Source organism: Sciurus vulgaris (genome assembly GCF_902686455.1).
Source record: "Sciurus vulgaris genome assembly, chromosome: 4".
NCBI classification, from domain to species: Eukaryota; Metazoa; Chordata; class Mammalia; order Rodentia; family Sciuridae; genus Sciurus; species Sciurus vulgaris.
In genome coordinates, this window is record NC_136464.1 from 32,406,298 (window position 1) to 32,425,780 (window position 19,483).

The following is a 19,483-nucleotide window of genomic DNA, read 5'->3' on the forward strand; positions in this document are numbered from 1 at the left end:
CGAAAATTTTGAATAGAAGTGATCATTAATTGAGCACCTATTGTGTGCCAGGGCTGTGTACAGTACTTGATTTACCTGATGTCATTTAATTTCCCAAATAGCTCTTTGAATTAGGTTTGAGTTACATTTGATCAGCACTGAGTAGGGCTGCTCAGGGTCAGCTAGGAAAGTGGCAGACGGAGGAGCCCAACACAGTGTGACTACACAGCTCAGACTTTCTAGGACATGGCCTTGCGCTCCTTAGTGTGGGCCAGAGACAACCCAGGGCTTCAGCTCCTGAGGCATCAGCCCCCAGCCTCCGTGCCTACCCCCAGGGGAGTGTGGGGGGAGCAGAGTAGGGAATGTTCTGGGAACAAACCTCCTTGTTGCCTTGGGGACCCACGTTCTGTAGGGTCTTAATGAAAGCAGACCCAGCATGCTTGGCCCCAGGGTGGGCTTCTAAACCTCCTGTGAATGGGTGGATCTTCCTTGTCTGCTCTCAGGGCCCCTGAAATCCTGCAGACCATACCCTAGGAACATGACGTTGCTCAGTGCATTGTAACTGGCACACAGTAGGACTCCCACAGCCCTGGTAGACAGCCTGTCCTCTGCAGTGGAGACCCCTTAATTAGTGCCAGCACTCCCCCAGCTGCCCAGCTACATGAGCCCAGGGAGGCTGCTTCCCTGCCTCTCCACCTCTCCTGGGCTCCTGGCACTGCCAGCCCAGAGATCCTGGTCCCTCTCCCCTTCTCCCCTTCGACCTCCTTTTTAGACCCTTCCTCCAGGTTCTACATGAAGGGTCTGGATGTCAGAAGAACCCTCTTCTAACCATACCACCCAAGCAGGCAGCCATGTGTCCTTTCTGAAGCCTCAGTTGTCCCCTCTGTAGAGCAGGGAGGAGGATATCTGCCCCTTTTCTCGAACCAGTTTCTGCGGAGTCCCAGTGAAGTGACATCTGGGAAGGCATCTTATAAGCTGTGAGTGCCGCACGAGATGTGGGATTATAGTGTTTTCCTTTTTGAGGCGTCCTGGGGAGAGCAAGAAAGAGCAGGAACTGTCATGGCCAGCTTCCTTAGCCCAGCCTTCTCCCAGCGAGTCCAGCTCGTGTGTCAGGACCCAGCCAATGAAAGAAACTGGAAGTGTAACTACAAGGCCTTCAGGAGAGCTGGAGCGAGAAGAGGCTCTTGCCTTGATGCCAGCTGGCAGCAGGTTCTGCCCAGGGCCCAGCTGGCCCATGACACTGGCCAGGGTGCCAGTTGGCTTCAGCCCCTGTCTCTTGATGCCAGATGGCAGCCCCTCTCAGGGCCTACTGGCTGGGCAGCAAGCAGAGCACCTCACATTCTGTTGCTCTGGGAGGTGGCAGTGGTATTCAGGGGTTGGCAGGGTCATTTGGTCCCACACCCCCTATGTGATGAATGCAAGGATTCCACCTTGAGCCCCATATTCCACTGCCCAGTGCAGATGGGCAGCGCCGGTGTCTAGTGATGGGGACTGGCTTCCTTCAAGGTATTCCCTCAAAAGCCTAGCATGTGCTCTCTTGCCCCTTTCTCCAACTCTCTCTGAAACCATATTTGGGATCCTGCTTTCTCATTACTTAGCCACAGAATGGCTCTGCCCCCTACTAATTCCACTCAGAGGAGAGAAAGAAGCCAGGGCTGCTGCCACGCTGAGCAGAATCCTGGCTCCAGCCTCTTCTCCTACCCACATGCTCTCCCAGACCTTTTCTGGGAGGTTGACCTTGGCCACTACAGCCCAAAGCAGTCCCGAGCCAGTAGACTTGGAGCAGATGCTACTTCATGGCAGCATGGAAGTGATGCAGACAATCACGCTCCCACTTAGAGCAGGGCCCCCAGGACACTTGCACGCCCTCTATCCACAATAGAGAAGGTTTGCGAGTCCTAAGACATGCCACTGCTCTGGAACAGTCCGCCCGTTTTCCTGCTCACTGGCTCAACACCGCACCCTTCTGGCCTTTGCTGGAACTGCATTTCCTTCGCTTTAGGCTTAGGTCCACTCCATTGGCTCCCTCCTGCGCCTGGCTAAGACGGCATCAAGAAACTTGTTTATCCGTGGTTCTTGCCTGTGTGTTCTGCCCACAGCCACTGTACCTTCTGTCATCAGAATTTCCCCTGTCCTGCCTTGGGCCTTTGTTGGTCTTCATCTATTCTGACAGACTCTCCTTGGTTTCTTCTGCCCTCCACCCAGTTTCTTGCATCTGCTGTGCATCCCTTCTGCCTGTGTGGTCTTCCTCCACTGGCCCATCCTTGATGTATTTTCCATCTTTCTGTCTTTGCCTTGTCTCCTTCCCCTCCTCAGACCTGCACTGCTCCACTCACCTGGCTCAGGTGTCGCCAGGTAGCTTTCTCCTTCCATTTCCCCATCATTGTGTCTCTCCACCCACTGAATATCAGAAGCCACTGAAATTCCCCTGTTGTCTGTAGTGATCACTCTGCTCACTGTGCACTGGGTGCATCGCAGGCATCATCTTCAATCACCACTCAAAGCAAGGACCCTTCTTCTCTTCCTGCACAGGAGTCTCAGAGAGGTTAAATCCCAGCCATCACCCAGGTAGGAGAAGAGCCCCTGGGGGATCCAGCCCAACCTGTCTCACGTTAAAGCCTGGACTCCTTCCCCTGCTCCTCATTATTTGTTCTCTTCTTTTTATTTCCTAGCAGATGTCTAAGGCAGTGTTGTAAGGTGATGAAAAAATAATTGCCTGATTCTTACTATCTCAGCATACTGAATAGTAAATTTATTTGAGACCACAGACATTTCAACTCCCTGCCTGGGTCATTTCTAATCCCAGTAGCCCCTAACTGGCCACTGCTGATTCCAAGAACACCCCACTCTGAGGGGGTACATCAGGTTACTAGTGACTGTGTGAAACAATGAGGTGTTTACCCCATCCAGGCTGGTGAGGGATTTGTGCAGCCCAGAAAGGGGAGATTGGCAACTTATGGGTTTATCTGAGTAGGAAAGTACAGCAGAGAGGGAGGAGTGAGGCTAGAGGACTCATGTTTTTGTAGGACCTATGGGTTGGAAGTTGCAAGGAGTTAGACAACCCAAGAAGCACCTTCAAGAAGTAGCCAAAGCCCTTCCCTGGAGTGTTCAGGCAGGATCTGGAAAGCTGTCTATTGGGACTGGTTTTAGAAGGACCCCTGCCTCTGGCAGGAGACTGGGTATCTTTCTAGGCCTTTACCAACTCTTAGATGTCCTGATTTCTGTGTTCTTTTGACAGTTTGGGGAACGACTTTCTTGTCTTCCGTGGTGCTATAGAACAGTGCTCTCCTCCCTGCCCTACTGCACTCTTTCTTCTCCCCAGACTGGACTTTCTTTTTTTTCAGTCCCTTTGATAGACTCCTCTACCTCTGTTGGCTGCATCCTACATGCTCTTTCAGGGATAGATGTACCAGGGCTGGCAATGCAGAATATTTTTCCTTTTATTTCTAATGCTCTTTGGAGATGCCAACGGCTAGGATTTGTCTGTCTTCAGTGGTGCATGGGCAAATGTGTGTGGGGGGTTCTCCAATGGCTCCTGCGTTCTTCTGGATAGCACTCGCGGTATTCTACCTCCTGTTATCTAATGCGCCAAACACATCACTAGAAGTGTGTTGGTGCAGAATCCCTCAGACTCCCCAACCCTTCCTCCTCCTGGCTTCTCCCTGCAGTTTCTCCTAGGAGCAATGATTAACTGAGGAACCCAGTGTTTTGCATAACCTTTCAGATCTCCCTGCATCTACCTCTTGAGGGTAACTATAAGAATGCTGAGTGACAGGTCCCACTTTTAATGTCTAGAATACTTACACGTTTTCATCTAGAAAAGTGTCCTTTCATTGTCACCGTTTATTGAATGTCTCCAAGAAATTCTGTATTAGGGGGGTGGGAATCCTCAGTTCCATGGCATTAAAATGGTATGGAACCTTGTGAGATTTTTGAAATCACACACACACACACACACACACACACACTGTTGACTGGACACCATGTAGAATTTGATGGTCCAGGAATGGGCTCCCCTAGGAACCCTGATGGGCTGACCAGCTTCTGCTTGGGTCGTCAGGACGCCATCTGAACTACAGCTACCGCCAGTTTTCCAAACATGGACACAGGACTCCTTGGAGGTGGTCAGCAGGAGCACACTGGTCCTTGGAAGCCTCCATCTGGGGTCCCTGGGATGTGAAGGGCGGGGAGCCAGCCAGGTAGCTGTGTGACGACTTAGGGGGCACCTTCCCTTCCCAGCAGAGGTGGATGAGTGCTCCCGGCCAGAGCATGGCGGCTGTGAGCAGCGCTGTGTGAACACACTGGGCAGCTACAAGTGCACCTGCGACCCCGGCTATGAGCTGGCCGCCGACAAGAAGACGTGTGAAGGTTGGTGCTGGTCCTGCCAAGCCGGAATGGCAGTGGGGTGGGGAGAAGTTTCAGGAGAAGTGGGGGAGAGATGGGGCAGCTGGCTGGCTGTGAACTAATAGCTTATTTCCTCCATCCCTCTTCTACCTGGCTGGGGTCTGTGCACCTTGCCCACCTGTGTGAATCTGCTTGCTCATGCAAGCCAGTATGGCAAATAGCTTGGCCCAAACACTTTTATTTGTCCTTTGCTCCAAGTTATGTGGAACCCCCACCTGTGCTGGGGTACAACAGGCCCAATTCATGGTTGTCATTTTTAAAAGCAGTAAAGACTTCCCAGTTTTGTCCCTCACAATCCTCATTGAAACAATTAGGTTAGAAAACAGGACACTGCATTAATCAGTTCAGATGGCCTAACTTTTTTCATTATTACTGAAGAACAGCAGGGCTTATTGCTGCTTGGGGGAAATTGCAGTCACTTGGAACTACAACCAAATGAATCTTGTTCCTGCTTCTCTCGTGCAGTGGCCTGTGGCGGTTTCATTACCAAGCTGAACGGAACCATCACCAGCCCTGGGTGGCCCAAGGAGTATCCCACAAACAAAAACTGTGTCTGGCAGGTGGTGGCCCCTGTTCAGTACCGCATCTCCTTGCAGTTCGAAGTGTTTGAACTGGAAGGCAATGACGTAAGTCTCTCTGCTCTCACTGAGGTGGGACTAGGATGAGAAGTGACTCCGAGCTGGGCACCAGGGAGGTGGCTTGTGTTGGAGCTGCTGCTTCAGAGTCATAGGATCCTGGGGAGTGTTAACCAGCAGTGACAGCCCTTGTCATTAATAAATCCAAGGAGAAAGGGGACAAGAATGAAGGAGGCAGGTGTTAGAGTTTGGGGGTGGTCAGGACAGGTCTGAAGTCTGGGGTGTGAATGTGGGAGTTGGTGTCCAGCTAGAACAGAGGGGTTGAGGACCACCTAGGCACAAGGATGCTAGAGAGGACCTATTCCCTCTCTTGGGAGTGGTCATGGATGGCCACGTCAGACAAGACCCAGGCAGTGTCCTATAACCAGAGTGCCTATCAGTTATGCTCCCTGTCTGCACCTGGAGTTAGAGGGACCCCTGGGGGCACACAGGCCCTTTTCCATGTTCCCCCTGCCCCAGCCAAGCTGGGGTTCTCACCTTAACAGCACCAGCCAGGCTGACACCTTGTCAGCCCTTTTGGGTACTGAGAAGAGACCCCAATCTGAATGACGCTGATACATGGAGGCTCTGGTGCCAATGAGGGATTCGCCACCAAGTGAATACTGCATGGGAAAAACAAACCCTTGAAAGTAATTGATCAGACCATTCAGCAGTGAAGTTGCTTTTGAGAAAAATCATTGCTATGGCCGGCAACATGGAGCCACCCAGGTCCTGACTCCACCACTGCTAGCCATGTGACTTCAGACAAATGTCTTTCCCCTTCTGAGCTTTAGTTTCTCTACATGAGAATATAACAGAGTTGGATTGTGTCTTTCTCTTCTGCTTCTCCTTCTTTTAGCAGTTGGGGCCTTTCTTCAAGCAAAATCTCATGTGGAAGCCTGATACACAAAATAAGTAGAAATCAGGCTATAGTCAGCCATAAGCACTGGTGCCAGGCGATGGCATCAATGCCAAGCCTCAGCTGGAAAGCCAAGTCCTACTGCCCTCTGGAACTCATTCTAGTGACAGGCATAGAGAGTCAAGGGGAACCTCCTTGACTGGGCTGGGCTGAGCCCATCTAGCTACATGGCAAGGTGTAGCTCTCAGAAAGGGGGCCTGGGATGGGGACATGGGCATAGCAGGCTGCTCTCCACCTTGTTCCCTGTAGGTCTGCAAATACGACTTTGTGGAGGTGCGCAGTGGCCTGTCCCCTGACGCCAAGCTGCACGGCAGGTTCTGTGGCTCGGAGACACCCGAGGTCATCACCTCCCAGAGCAACAACATGCGCGTGGAGTTCAAGTCTGACAACACTGTCTCCAAACGTGGCTTCAGGGCCCACTTCTTCTCAGGTAAGGGGGTGAAAGTGAGGCCAGGACTGAGGTGGAACAGCCTTGCAGGCCTTGGCCTCCCTGGTTCCTGGGCACCTCCCCTCTGCCTGCTCCCTCCCTTCCCTCTTGGTCCCTCTGCCTTGGCAGAGTCACACATGTACCCAGAGGATCTGGCTTGGTGTGATACTGGTGGCTGTGCTTCCTACGTCTGCCCTAACCAACTACCACACGGCTGGGTGACCTAAAACAGCAGCATCTTACATGGAGGCAGAAATCTCAGATCAAGGAGTGGCTCTGGGGACAATCCTCCTTGGCCTTTTCTAGCTGTGGTAGTTCCCACCAAGCCTGGGCATTTGTTGGCTGGTGGCTGCAGTCCTCCAACACACATGCCAAGTGACACCCAAATCTGAGCAGAGGCTCCGCATAAGGAGAAAAGGGGAGGGAATGGACAATGGGGTGGGGGAGGTCCCCGGAGGAGGCCACTTTGAGCAGGTTCTGAGCCATGAGGGAAGTTCCCAAGTTGGCAGTTCCTCTTAGGAGCGTCCTTTGATCTCCCCAGACAAGGACGAGTGTGCCAAGGACAACGGTGGCTGCCAGCACGAGTGCGTTAACACGTTCGGGAGCTACCTGTGCAGGTGCAGGAGCGGCTACCGGCTGCATGAAAACGGGCACGACTGTAAAGAGGGTGAGCAGAGCCCACGGGGGTGGCGCTGCCTCGGCCCCATGCCCTGCCCTTGGAGTGCTAGTGCGCATGCGGGAGGGTGGGGCGTGGGCGGGAACAGGTGTGGGCGGCCTCCCACCCTGGAGTTCTCTGCTGGTCCTTCGCCCTCCTTCTGGCGAGGGCTTGTGGCTCTCCTGCCAGGTCTTAGCAGGCACAGGGCAGCCTCAGAGGCTTTAAGTTGAGTTACAACAGCGGAGTGGTTAAGCCTGTGGGCAGCAGAATCAGACTCTCTGGGTCTCAATCCCAGCTCTGCCGCTTACCTAGCTAACTACTAATCGCCCTGAGTCTCAGTTTCTCTTTTGTTAAAAAGGGGCTAAACATGGAGCTGGGTTTGTGGCTCAGTGGTAGAGCGCTTGCCTCGCATGTGTGAGGCACTGGGTTTGATTCTCAGCACCACCTATAAATAACAAAATAAGGTCCATCAACATCTAAAAAAGCGTTTTTTTAAAAAAGGGGGCTAAATTTATCTCCTTCCTAAAACTTTTATAAAAATGCCTAGAAAGTATTTCAGATAGTCTGATACATATTATACCTTAGATGTCAATAAATAGCGACCGTTTATGCCTCTCATAGTATTATTTACCATATACAGACCTCAGTGAAATATATTTTGGGAAAACCTTTGCTCCTGCCCCATTCACTACTGGGAATTCTTCATGGCCAGAAGACTTTTAATGTCCTGTCATTCTGGAAAAAGCCTTCCCTCTATTCTTACTCTGTCAAGTGAAGGGAGTTTGTGCCCCTGTGATAAACACAGACTTCATGCCTTGGCCCAGCCATGAAGCCCAGCACAGGAAGTCAAGGCTGGGGAGGATGGGAAAACCACAGGCCTCTTCTAGTTTCTTATTTGTAAACGGGAAGGATTGAGTGGGAAGATGCATACAAAATGCTCACCACGGTGTTCATCACAGAGGGAGACAGAATCTAGCTATTGGCCAAACTGCTAGGCATTGAGCAAGCCCTGGGACCCCTGTTTGCCAATGCACTGTAACCAGGACAGAGCAGGCAGACTCCAAGTGAAAATGCTTTGAGAAGCAAAAGGAAACGTGTAGACAGAAGGGATGAAGCTCTTGGCTCTGGCCTCTCACACGCGTGATCTCATTTAAGCTGCATGTATGAGGTTGGCACCACTTTTACAAATCAGGACATAACCCTTAAGACTGTCCGTGGTAGAACCAGGACTTGAACAAAGTTCCAAAGCCGGGGGCCTGTGCTCTGAACTCTAGCAGATTACAATGATGACTTTGATGTGAATAGTAAAAGTGAGGAGGTGCCCTGGCTCCTGAGCCACAGCCAGGAAGGCAGCAAAGCCAGTTCAAACAAATAGGCAAGTCTCTGCACCAGGGGACACTTGATCCAGGCTGGCCACCCCCACATTTGATGACCCTGAGACAAGGGACAGGGGAGGAAGCTACCCTAGAATGAACACCTTTGGTGCTACCCACAAGTTAATGACTTCTCTCTCCATGTGTCCACAGCCGGCTGTGCACACAAGATCAGCAGTGCAGAGGGGACCCTGGCAAGCCCCAACTGGCCTGATAAATACCCCAGTCGGAGGGAGTGTACCTGGAACATCTCTTCGACCGCAGGTCACAGGGTGAAACTTGTGAGTCATTTTTTGTAGTTTATTAAGAACATGGACCTTGGTGTCAGATGGATATGAGTTTGAGTCTCCACTCAGCCACTTCCCAGCTTTGAAACTTGGGCACATCATTCATTTCTGGGTCTTGATTTGACTACCTGGAAAATGGGGATGCTAATGAAGCCCACTTCCTGGGACTGTTGTGCAGATGAAAAGAGAAAATGAAGAACAGCTCTAGAAACACACCTGTTCACAGGGGCACCTGGCTGGGGTGGTGCCCAACATACAGATCTACAGTTCCTTTGGAGATTCAGGTGTTTCCAGTTTTGATTTTTTACACAGTGTTTCATTCTCAAGGTAAAGAAAGAAAGAAAGAAAAGTAGTAAGTACAGAAGATTGGGTTGGGGAAATCAAAAGTCCCCAGATCCCCCAATGCACTCTAGAAATGACCATTCTCAACACTTTCTTGTGGATTACTTCAGAAATTATCTACACACATACAAAGCATACATGTGCATGGGAAAATAAAGGTCTTTTCTCTTACTCAGTCTTCTCAAATGGAATCTTACTATTCTTATTCTTCTATAACCTTTCTTCAATTTCAATAGAAGCATTATGCTAATTCTTTCTTGAATTAACAACAACCACCACCTTGAATTCTTTTCTTTAAAGTCTCCTCCAGGAATCTGATGTGTGGTCACACTCAGTCGTTTCAAAGGGGAAACTAGTCTCTCCTCTGATTCTCATTCCTCAGCCCCCAGTGGCTCTCAGATCCTGGAGTATTAGAGAGTCTGTACTTCTGACAGACAACATTTTTATAAACAAGTCTTCTGACTCCAGAGAATGCTGGAGCAGTAATTCAGAGAGAATGGAAGAGAACAAAGGAGAACGTGGTGATCCGTGAACTCTGGCGCAGGGACTTGTGACGGTGTTTACTGATGAGACCTGTAAAGGGGAGCAGAGGCAGGCAAATGGGCTGCCGGGGTGGGGGGAGTACAGATAGGACCCCTGACTGCAGGGTGCCCTTGGCAGGCACCTCCTGTGCATGCATTGCCCACTTAGGGGATGCTACTGTGCTTTGCTCCCAGGAGCTAGTACCCTGGGTCAGTCAGAACAGCCTGGAATCTGGGTGAGGGTGAGTTAGAGTGCATTCAAGAAAGGCAATCCTGCTGTCTTCTGGAAAATGTTTCCAGTGGCAAAGTACCTTTCTGCCAACCTGAGGGACTGGCGCCCCCTGGGGATGGGATCGTGTACCCGCACAACCAGAAGCCTTTATCCCAGGTGCCTGCATACGCCTGTTCCTTTAAAAAAGACATTCCCTTGAATGGAGGGTGGGGTACATTGATTGCACTCTATGTTTTGCTACCATAGAATGTGAGTTAACTACTTCCCAAGACAGCTGGTGTTTCACTGCATGGGGACAGTGACAAGGCAGACATGGACTTCGGGGAGCTCCCCACCTCCTTGGCCTGCTTCTCCTTCCCATTGCGTGACCCACCAGGTGCCCTGCTCTCCCTCTCCTGCTTGGTATCCCTACCCAGTCCCCCCTGCTCCCAAAGCTCCCTTTCTCCTGAGGTGTGAGCTTTTCCCATTCATAGTGCGCATCATTCTGGGAAGCCTCAGAGGGATCCTTCTGCTTTCCCCTCCCTACCAGCATCTCTGTTCTGTCACCCCAGCCTCCCTGTCTTAAATTTAGGTTCCCCCCAACTAACAGCCTCACTTCTGCTCTGTCCTTCAGTCCAAGACTTCCTCTAACACTGTCCTTGCTCACCTTGTCCTGTCTCCTTGTCCCCACAGGCAGCCCATCAGTTGCCTCCATTGGGGCTGCAAAGCCTGTGTATGACTGAAGCACAGGGGTCCCCTCCCAGCTTCGGGGAACAGTTTTTAGGGGCATGGGGAGGAGGGAGGTGGTATAACCGGTTGATTAAAAGTGTGGATGGAGATGGCTGGCTCGGGGTCAAGTTTAGCTCTGTCTCTGGTTGCGTTAATTTGGGCAAGCCAGGTAGCTTCTCTAAGCCTCAGCTTCCCCTTCTGCACGCTGCTTTTTTCTTATAGCATCACCAGAATTAAGAGAGAAATGCTTGGTATGGAAAAAGTACCCAACAAATGGCCATCACTCTCATCTGCATGGAGCAGCCTGCCCTCCTGTTTCATCCATACAGTACAGAGGTTAAGGATCAGGGCCTTCGAAGCCATAGCTTCTGGGTTATGGCCAGGCTCTACCAGTGGATGACCTTGGACAAGTCAGCTGACATCTCCTTGCCTCAGTTTTCTCATCTGTAAAAGCAGAGATCGGACACATGACAGACTTGCAAGGACCCATTAAGTCCCAAGTTTTTGATTCTGAGAATATTTCAGCAAAATTGACAAAGATACTTTTAAATAAGTTAGAAATTATAATCTGAAACTTAGATATCACATTAGTTAATATTATATTAGTTAATAATATTCTTGTTTTTAATTATACTGTATAACTATATTGTATATAGCTTATATAACTATATTATATATAGGTTATATTTATATATATGTATATTATAGGTTATATTTAGTTTTTTTTATGTTTCACATCTGGGATGATGGGTCCAAAAGGACTTTTCTTTTCTTTTCTTTTTTCTTTTCTTTAAATTGTTTTGGTACTAGGGATTGAACCCAGAGGCATTTAATTCACTGAGCCACATCATCTGCTCTTTTATTTTTTATTTGAGGCAGGGTCTGCTAAGTTGCCGAAGCTAGCTTTGAACTTGTGATCCTCCTGCCTCAGTCTGCTGAGTTGCTGTGATTACAGGCATGTGCTACTGTACCTGGCCAAAAAGGGTCTTTCAATAGGTGATATTGTAAATCTCTGAACACAGCTGCTGGCACTAGGAGGAGCACAGTCAGTGCCAACTCTTAGGATGAAGTAGGGGTGGAAGGAAGTCAGCTCTGGGTGGTCAGTAGCAAGAGTGTAGGTAACTCATGGGCTGCTTTGGGGACCGAGGGGAGACCTGCCTCCAGACATGGTCCTCCGCAGAGGGGCTGGACAAACCCCTCTGGGCACTTCCGCTCCTCCTTTTTCCAACTTCAGCTGAACACCAGAACTTTTCCTTACTTTTCTTCCTTCTTCCCCAGACGTTCAATGAGTTTGAGAATTGAGCAGCATCAGGAATGTGCTTATGACCACCTGGAGATGTACGATGGCCCGACACCCTGGCACCCATCCTCGGCCGGTTCTGTGGCAGCAAGAAACCAGACCCGTGGTGGCTTCGGGCAAGCAGCCTGTTTCTCAGGTTTTATGTCTGATGCCTCTGTGCAGAGGAAGGCTTCCTGGCAGCATACAGCACAGGTACAGGGCTCCAGGTGATGAGCTCCTTGGCAGGAGCAGAATGGGGAGGTAAAGGCAGGGAAGCGCTGCCTAATGTTTCTCTGGGGGAAGGTAGGGCAGCTGTGATAAAATGTCCATGTTAAAAGGAAACATGGGCGACCACAGGCAGAAGGGTGGTTCTTTTTGATGTTAATTAATTGACAAATTTGACAGGAACAGCACTTTGCTGGTACCCCGTGTCTTTCCTTCCTTCATTCCTCCCTTTTAACACTGTATTGTGATTTTTTTCTGGTTTGCAGAACCCCAGTCTGGGAGTGGCGGGGGCAGCAGCCCTCTTTACCTCTGAGGACCAGTTCAGGAAAATGAGATGTGTTTCTGCTCCCCATTATTTTGTCCTCAAAATATCAATAGTTCTGTTGGGTCCTGGGAAAATGTATATGCTTGTGACTTATCTACTTTGCTAAGTAGAAGAAGGTCAATAAGAAACTGGCTTGGCTCTTAGCCATTCCTCTGTTAGCTCTCGCCTGGGACCAGAGCCCCTGGGGCCAGTGTTGGCCCTTTGATTCTGGCTTAGATTGTGTTAGAGCCTGTGGTACCTGAGAACCACTCAGCCTCCTGAGTTTGATGCTGAGTCTAAGGTCATGATCATGGGACCCTATGACCCTTTTCACAACCTCCTCCCTCCAGTTTTTTTCAGAGCTAGAAAGTAGGAATCAGGTCGAGTAAAATGGCAGCCAGCATCCCCAGGCGGTCTCGCTTGCCCCTGCTTAGCCAAAACCTCTTCATGGCTTAAGACTCCCTTCCGCACTGTGAGGAGTTCTGGCTTCCCCCACAGAAGTTTGAAGGCTGTTGGCTAGTGAGTTCACCCTTTTCCCTGTAGATGGAAATTGGAACATGGGTGTTCAAGGTGGGTTAGGGACCCAGCAGGAAATGGGGACACACTTGGAGTTGTTATTTATGGAGAATTTCATAAAAAGACTGTTTACAAAGCATGGGCAGGGTGTGGGGACACAGCAAGAGACAGGACAGTCACTAGGCCTATAGACCCACAAGGCTGCTATCCCCTCCTGCCCCAGCAGTGACTTGCAGGAGGAACAGGCAGCCAGGAGCTAGGATGCAGAGCCTGACTTCTCTCCCTGCTCTCTCTGACCTGCTGGCATTCCCAGTGACTGAACAGAGCTGGAAGTAAAGAGGGGGTAAAGGAGCCCGGGCAGGTAGACTAGAGGTCATCTCCGTGGGGCCTGGAACAGGCAGGGAAGGAGGCCTCCTACCCTGCTTTGTACTCACTTCATTGCTGTCTCATCTCAGGAATTTGATTTCCCAAAGACTGGTCAAACTTGGAAGAAATTGGTAGTCAGACAGGCTCCTCCTGGGCCTGCGTGTTCAGAACAGGGTGGCAGGAATCCACACCAGGGAGCCGCTGGCATCTGGGGGTGTGCAGCACATCCAGGAACACTGTGGAGGAATTTGCCTTCAGGTGCTCCTGATCTAGACCTGCCTATCTCATTTATCCATTTTATTTTATGTGGATTCAAGTAGCGTAGACACAAGAAGGCACAGGCCCTGGCCAACCTGGACTTCTGTCCTAGTAAAACACAGAAGCCAAGGCTATAGAATCCAAGCCCAAAGCTGAGGTGTGGCTCACCTGTGACACCCATGGGGACCTCACAGTTGGCTTGTAGTCAACTCAAGTGCAAGAGGAAGTCCAGTAGATTGAGGTTTCTGGGTTTGGGTGCTCACCCGCAGTTTTGATGTGCCTTTATCGCCCTCTGTTGGCAGAAATGAAAAGTTACAGTAAGTCTATGGGGCTGGCGAGCCCATCTTGAGCTTCTGACACTTACAGGGCTTGAAGTGGTCAAGATCCCACATCCCAGCAGCCAGTCGGGCAAACTCTTCATCTACCCCATATCTTCTTAAGTGTAGGGAGAAAAACAAAGCCAGCTTTTCAGTTCCGCACTCTGAGATTCCCAGAAGCCTTATGTGGCCCAGCATGGGAACATGGAACCTGTCTGGTAAGGGCCAGTTTGGCCCCTCAGGGGCCTCTGTTTACTCCTCTGTGATCTGGGACGATGGCATTTCCTGGCGTCCCCTACAAGGCATGCACCCGGCCCTGCAGAGAAACTGACAGTCAGCAGGGTGGGCGGCACCTGGGCTCTGGGTGCTGGGGGAACATCTCATTCTCTCTTCTCCAGAGTGTGGGGGCAGGCTGAAGGCTGAAGTGCAGACCAACGAGCTCTATTCCCACGCCCAGTTTGGGGACAACAACTACCCGAGCCAGGCCCGCTGTGACTGGGTGATCGTGGCAGAAGATGGCTATGGCGTGGAGCTGATATTCCGGACCTTCGAGGTGGAGGAGGAGGCCGACTGTGGCTACGACTACATGGAGGCCTATGACGGCTACGACAGCTCGGCACCCAGGCTGGGCCGCTTCTGTGGCTCGGGGGTGAGTCCGGGGTGCCAGCTCCATGGGCAAAAACCATGGGATCAGAGCACGAGTAGGACTCACTGTCCCTACTGCTCATTAGCGACAGCAAAGAGGCCCATTTTTTCTGCAGTGGAGGGAGAAATAGGAGGATCGTGGAAGAGGAGGCTGGGAGGGAGCATCCAGGAACTCGTTCCTGAAGGCTTTGGGCTGAGGTCAGTCCAAGGAAGAGCACTGTGCCTTTTCGGCCCCATATTTGCAAAGAATCCTCTCCCATTTTTGTTTGGCTTTCAGGATTTTCTTACTATTTAATTACGACTTTGTGTATTCTCTATACTAACAATTCTCTTCCCAACCAAAACCAAATGCTTATGAAATCAGTCTTACTATAAACAATACTTATACTCAAAGACATTGTCACTTTTCTCATGATTGTCTCTTTCCTGGGCCACCAAACCCAGGACCAGGACAGGCCTGTTTTTCTATTATTTTCCCAGCATGTGGCTCAGGGCCTGGCTTATAGTTGGTGCTCAGTGGATGACATGCACCAACCAGTACAGTGCCCTGGTAGCTCCCTGGCCCTGCCACGCTGCCCACGCTAGGCTCCAGCCTTTTCTCTGCCTCCAAGGCTCATCACTCAATCTTCTTTGCTATTGGCTAGACTTATGTCAAAGTATTTGGAATCACTGGAGCTCCTTGTACAAAGTTACTTGACATGGGATTTATGTCTTTCAGTAATTTACCTCCATCTTTCCTCACCCTCCAAAAAATAAAGAATGACAGAGTGTGACTTACCTAATGTGCTGCCTTGGAAACAGTCCTTCTGACTATGGAGAGGAACCTTGGCGGGTCCTGAGCAGTGTGCTCGTGGGAAGCCCCATTTGGCTCTGCTAGGACCTGGGAGGTGGCAGTCTTGGAACTTGGCAGGACCTTTCAGCTCCAATACACTTTTTGTCCTTGGTCAGCCCATAGCTTGAAGAGTAGTCCTTGGTTTAGGTCTCCTGGGAGACACAGCAGAGTGGTGACAGAGCTGGGTGACTCGTGGCATGTAATTCAGAATCAGAAAGTGTCCAGCTCTAGTCCTGCCCACCTGTGTGCACTGAGTCTTGGTTTCCTCTCAAGTGTGAAATGGAGATAATGCCTGCCTCATAAAGTTCTTGAAAGTCTCCATGAGGTCAGATCTGGAAGTGCTGAGCACAGTGCCTGGCCCACCCGTGCACTTAACCCACAGATTCTATATGATCTGTGGGTCTAGGAGCATGTTTGGGAAAGCAGGGCTCACAGAACTTTCTGGGGCAGGGACACCTCATGGCAGCCTTGGCCATCCTGTGTCCTTGGGTGTGGTCCTGCCCCCTCCTCATTTACACTCCAGTCACAGTCAGCTGACTTCAAGTCCCCTGGTTTCTCCTTTTCTTAGCCATTGGAAGAGATCTACTCTGCTGGGGATTCCCTGATGATTCGATTCCACACGGATGACACCATCAACAAGAAAGGCTTCCATGCCCGATATACCAGCACCAAGTTCCAGGATGCCCTGCACATGAAGAAATAATGCCCACATTCTCGAAAGAGAGGCATTGAGAATGTTTTTACAATAGCACCTGGCAAATCAGCCCTAAAACAGCATACAGTATTTTTCTCAAGAAAAAAAAAACTCAAAATCCAGTCTTGAAGGTATATATTTGAATGAGGCACATGCACGTTTGGCCAAGGAGGAGGGAAGATGTTCCCTTGGTTCCAGCAGCAGTGTTATCAGTGGGCTCTAGAGATTAAGGCCTGAAGTCCACTTGAGCTACGTGTCTTCCTGCTCGCCCTCCATCTCTTGCTCCTGGGGGGCAAGAGGCCAGCCCTGGGCTTGGTGGGTCAGTCCTCTTCCTCATACTTCTATAGGTGCCACGAAATCTGACCGAGTCCTGGAGATGCAGATTACACTGAGCAGTGAGGATAAAAGCTTGATTGATTTGTTAGAGCTTGGCTGGAAACTTTTGCCTTCTCTCCGCCAGGGACCTGTCAACCAGGAAACCTGAAAAGGTGAACATCCGGCTAAAAGAGACATCACAGCAAGCAGCGCACACAGGAGCTTTGAGCACGAGAATTGTCACTGTGAAGGTGGAAGACCTCAAGCATGTTCCTCCCCATCCTCTCTGGGCTTCCCATCCCTAATTGCGTTAAGGGGCCATGGTATCCGCTGTAAACTCCAGCAGAACATTTGCTGAGGAGAATTCCTAGTTTTCCAAAAAGAAGACATCCTGGCTCATCCTGGTATCGCCACTCTCACTGACGTGAGGATCCCCACCTGTGCTTGGGGGAGGTCTCTGGGCCTGGAAGACCCTCCAACTGTGGAAACACTTGCTGCTGTGAACCTTGATTCCTTGACAGCGGGTTCAAACTGCATCTGCAAGGCGTGCAAAGACATCTCAGGAGGGGCCTGTTCAGGTCCCTCATGGGTGAACACTGTTGAAAATAATTCTGTTACGTAAGAATCATCACCTGGTGGAAAAAGTCCACCTGTGACCAATCTCCTGTAACCAAACAGGTTAAAGAGTATGCTGGTAACTTTTCTCAGATTAACTAGCATTCAATCACCAACTTGCAATCAGGATTCACAACACTCGGCACTTGTTCTAGGGAAGTACGGAGGATGATGTTTACATGATTTTAGCACCTCAAGGTATAATTTAAACAGTGATTAGTTTTGAATGGCATTTCATTAAGGCATCTATGGGCATTATGAGCTAAAAGCTGTGGTATGTTAGCTTTAAAAGAGTATTTATGTTGGAATAATTTTAAAATAATGTTTACATGATGGTTAGTCCTGTTTGGCTGGTGTTGAACACAGGGCAGCACCCAAGAATATTTCCACTTAGAGCCAAGAAGCTCCCCAGCACTGGAATTCCCTTGGGATGAATCATCATTTTGAACACAATATTTCTAAACGGCTAAAGGTTCTTCTTTTTAAAGATCAGAATATACCACCAGAAGATGATGTCAGTTCAATGATTGCTGGGAGTAAAAACTAGAATAATACAAAGAAGCATAAAAGAAATGCATGGAAATATTTTTTCCTTAAAACAGAAAAAAAATCAAATTATTATTATTAATATATGTCTGTATATATGTAAGTATGTAAAGGATCAGCTGTCAAAGCCTTAATCAATGCAGTGTGAAAAATGCCAGCCCACTGGCTGTAGCTTTATTGTACAGGCCTCCAGTGCTGGCCCCACGTGTTTTGCCGTACCAAGCTCTCTTCTGGCCTCCCTTGGCCCTGGACTAAGGTTCAGCCTCCATTCTCACATCTTGGTAGATGGCAGACCCTGCCCCGGATGAACTTGGATGTGACAAATGGAGCCCCTCTTGTCGTGGTTCAGACCCTCCTGCCTGTTATGGTGGGTTCCACTGCTCAGATCTTTGGATCTTCTGAGGTTTTATTTTATCTCATCTTGTCCGTCAAAGTTGAAACTGAAATCAGAATACATTGGGAGGCTGCCAAGGGTCTCTCTCCAAGGAGACGAGAATCCTGTTTTTAACCTTGAGAAGCCTATGTAAGACGAACAGATTCCATGGGGAAGTGGGCAGGAGGGAGAAACAGAGCCGGCTTCAGCATTTGCTACACTGATGATTCTTGTTATTGCTTTAGTGTGAACATTTTCAAAAGTACGTGACTTCAACTGTTGTCACCATGTGGCCAATTTACAACAATGGAGCCCTATGAAAACCTTTATGTAGGCCTGCGAGTGACGTACTCCCGGAAGACAAGCTCTGATTCAGTTGGGGCTGGACAGGCCCCTCCTCTGGAAGCCTGCACCCATGGGGGATCTCTGCAGGGCACAGGTCCCGCAAAGAGCCACAAGGCTGGCTTCCCCAAATAAAGTCCATTAGGCAGAAAGACCCAGGCCCCTGCACAGGCTGTGCTGGTCTCTCAGCAACCTGCCTGCAGATGTTTCTGGAAGTGGATGAAGGGGCTAGAGGATGGCCCTTCAGCCATGCCTTGGGTGTCACAGAGCTGCAAGACTAGAGAATTAGCTTCACCAAATGACCTGATGGAGTTTGGGGGTCTGGAGCTCCAGCCTGGTCTAATTTTAGTGTAATTTGAGCTCACTGAAGCTAAGGCCTGCATCCTAGAGCAGGAGGAGGGTCTGATTTAACATCAGGCAGCAGATTTCTTCAAACGGAGGAGGCAAGGCTGTGTACTGAGTCACTGTTTTCTCTCTTTTCCTCTTAAGATTCCATTTCTATTTCACTACTTCCCTCAAAAGTGTCATAGAATTCACAAATTGCTCATCCTGGTTAAATTATCTGTTAAATATGGCAAACTGGCAAATTCACATAGGAATTTACCACCCACCTGATCCGTTTGACAACCCTCAGATGATTCTTGGTATTGTTAGTACTCGATTTGGGAACAAACATTCCCTTGGCTTCAGCAGATGTTTTTAAGTTTTCTTTATAGACTGAACTTCTGAAAAGTAATCTCAGATGCCTAAAAGGTGTCTTTAAAAAAAAATAAAGTGTTATCTATAAATGTATGGGTATTTTTTGTTTTGAGTAACTTTACATTTCATGAAATGATATCAAAGAGAATATGGGGGAGCTAACATGTCTGTTTAGAAAGGATGCTGGATTTATTGATATGTCCTTGGTGTGAGTTACTAGTTCAGACAAAATGGATCCTCTTCATGATCATTTTCTCCCCAACCTCCAGCACTCCAGCAGGATATTGCAGGAAGCTTAATCTAGGGCCTTCTACTCGCTGGTGAGTCTCAAGCACATGGCTCCAGAACACAGTTTCCTACTGGAGTCAGAAAAGCACAAGCAAAGCAAAGATGGGGTTCACACTAACCCCTTGGCCTTGCACATCCCCAGTCTGGCCAGATGGTACTAGACCCCAAACTTCAGTTCTTTGGTACAGGTTTGATTCTTCATGTGCCAAGCAAAGTTAGAAGCATAATTGGTGCCAAGTGTGCTGATTTGAAGAATGTAGTCATTGGAAACTGTAGCATCCCCACTTTACAGATTAAGAGACTAAGGCTGCCTACTTGCCTGTGACCAGGCAGCTGCCAGTAGGGTCGCCATAGCCTTAAATGCAGGACCTGCTGTTTTCTCTGTGTCTTCCGGGTACCAGCAGATTC

At 49.5% G+C, this 19,483-nt stretch overlaps 1 protein-coding gene across 1 annotated transcript in view; it reads left to right on the top strand.

The window, feature by feature from the left end:
- The window catches only part of TLL2 (tolloid like 2), a 123,537-nt gene extending 107,615 nt beyond the window's left edge, over positions 1-15,922 (top strand). The window contains 12 exon segments of the mRNA XM_079137998.1: positions 4,222-4,347; positions 4,849-5,009; positions 6,166-6,346; positions 6,885-7,010; positions 8,525-8,652; positions 11,740-11,757; positions 11,759-11,807; positions 11,810-11,904; positions 11,906-11,924; positions 11,927-11,953; positions 14,125-14,375; positions 15,772-15,922. Coding sequence (XP_078994124.1) covers positions 4,222-4,347; positions 4,849-5,009; positions 6,166-6,346; positions 6,885-7,010; positions 8,525-8,652; positions 11,740-11,757; positions 11,759-11,807; positions 11,810-11,904; positions 11,906-11,924; positions 11,927-11,953; positions 14,125-14,375; positions 15,772-15,906 — 1,316 coding nt within the window. The 3' untranslated portion in view covers positions 15,907-15,922.
- The last annotated feature ends 3,561 nt before the right edge of the window (positions 15,923-19,483 follow it).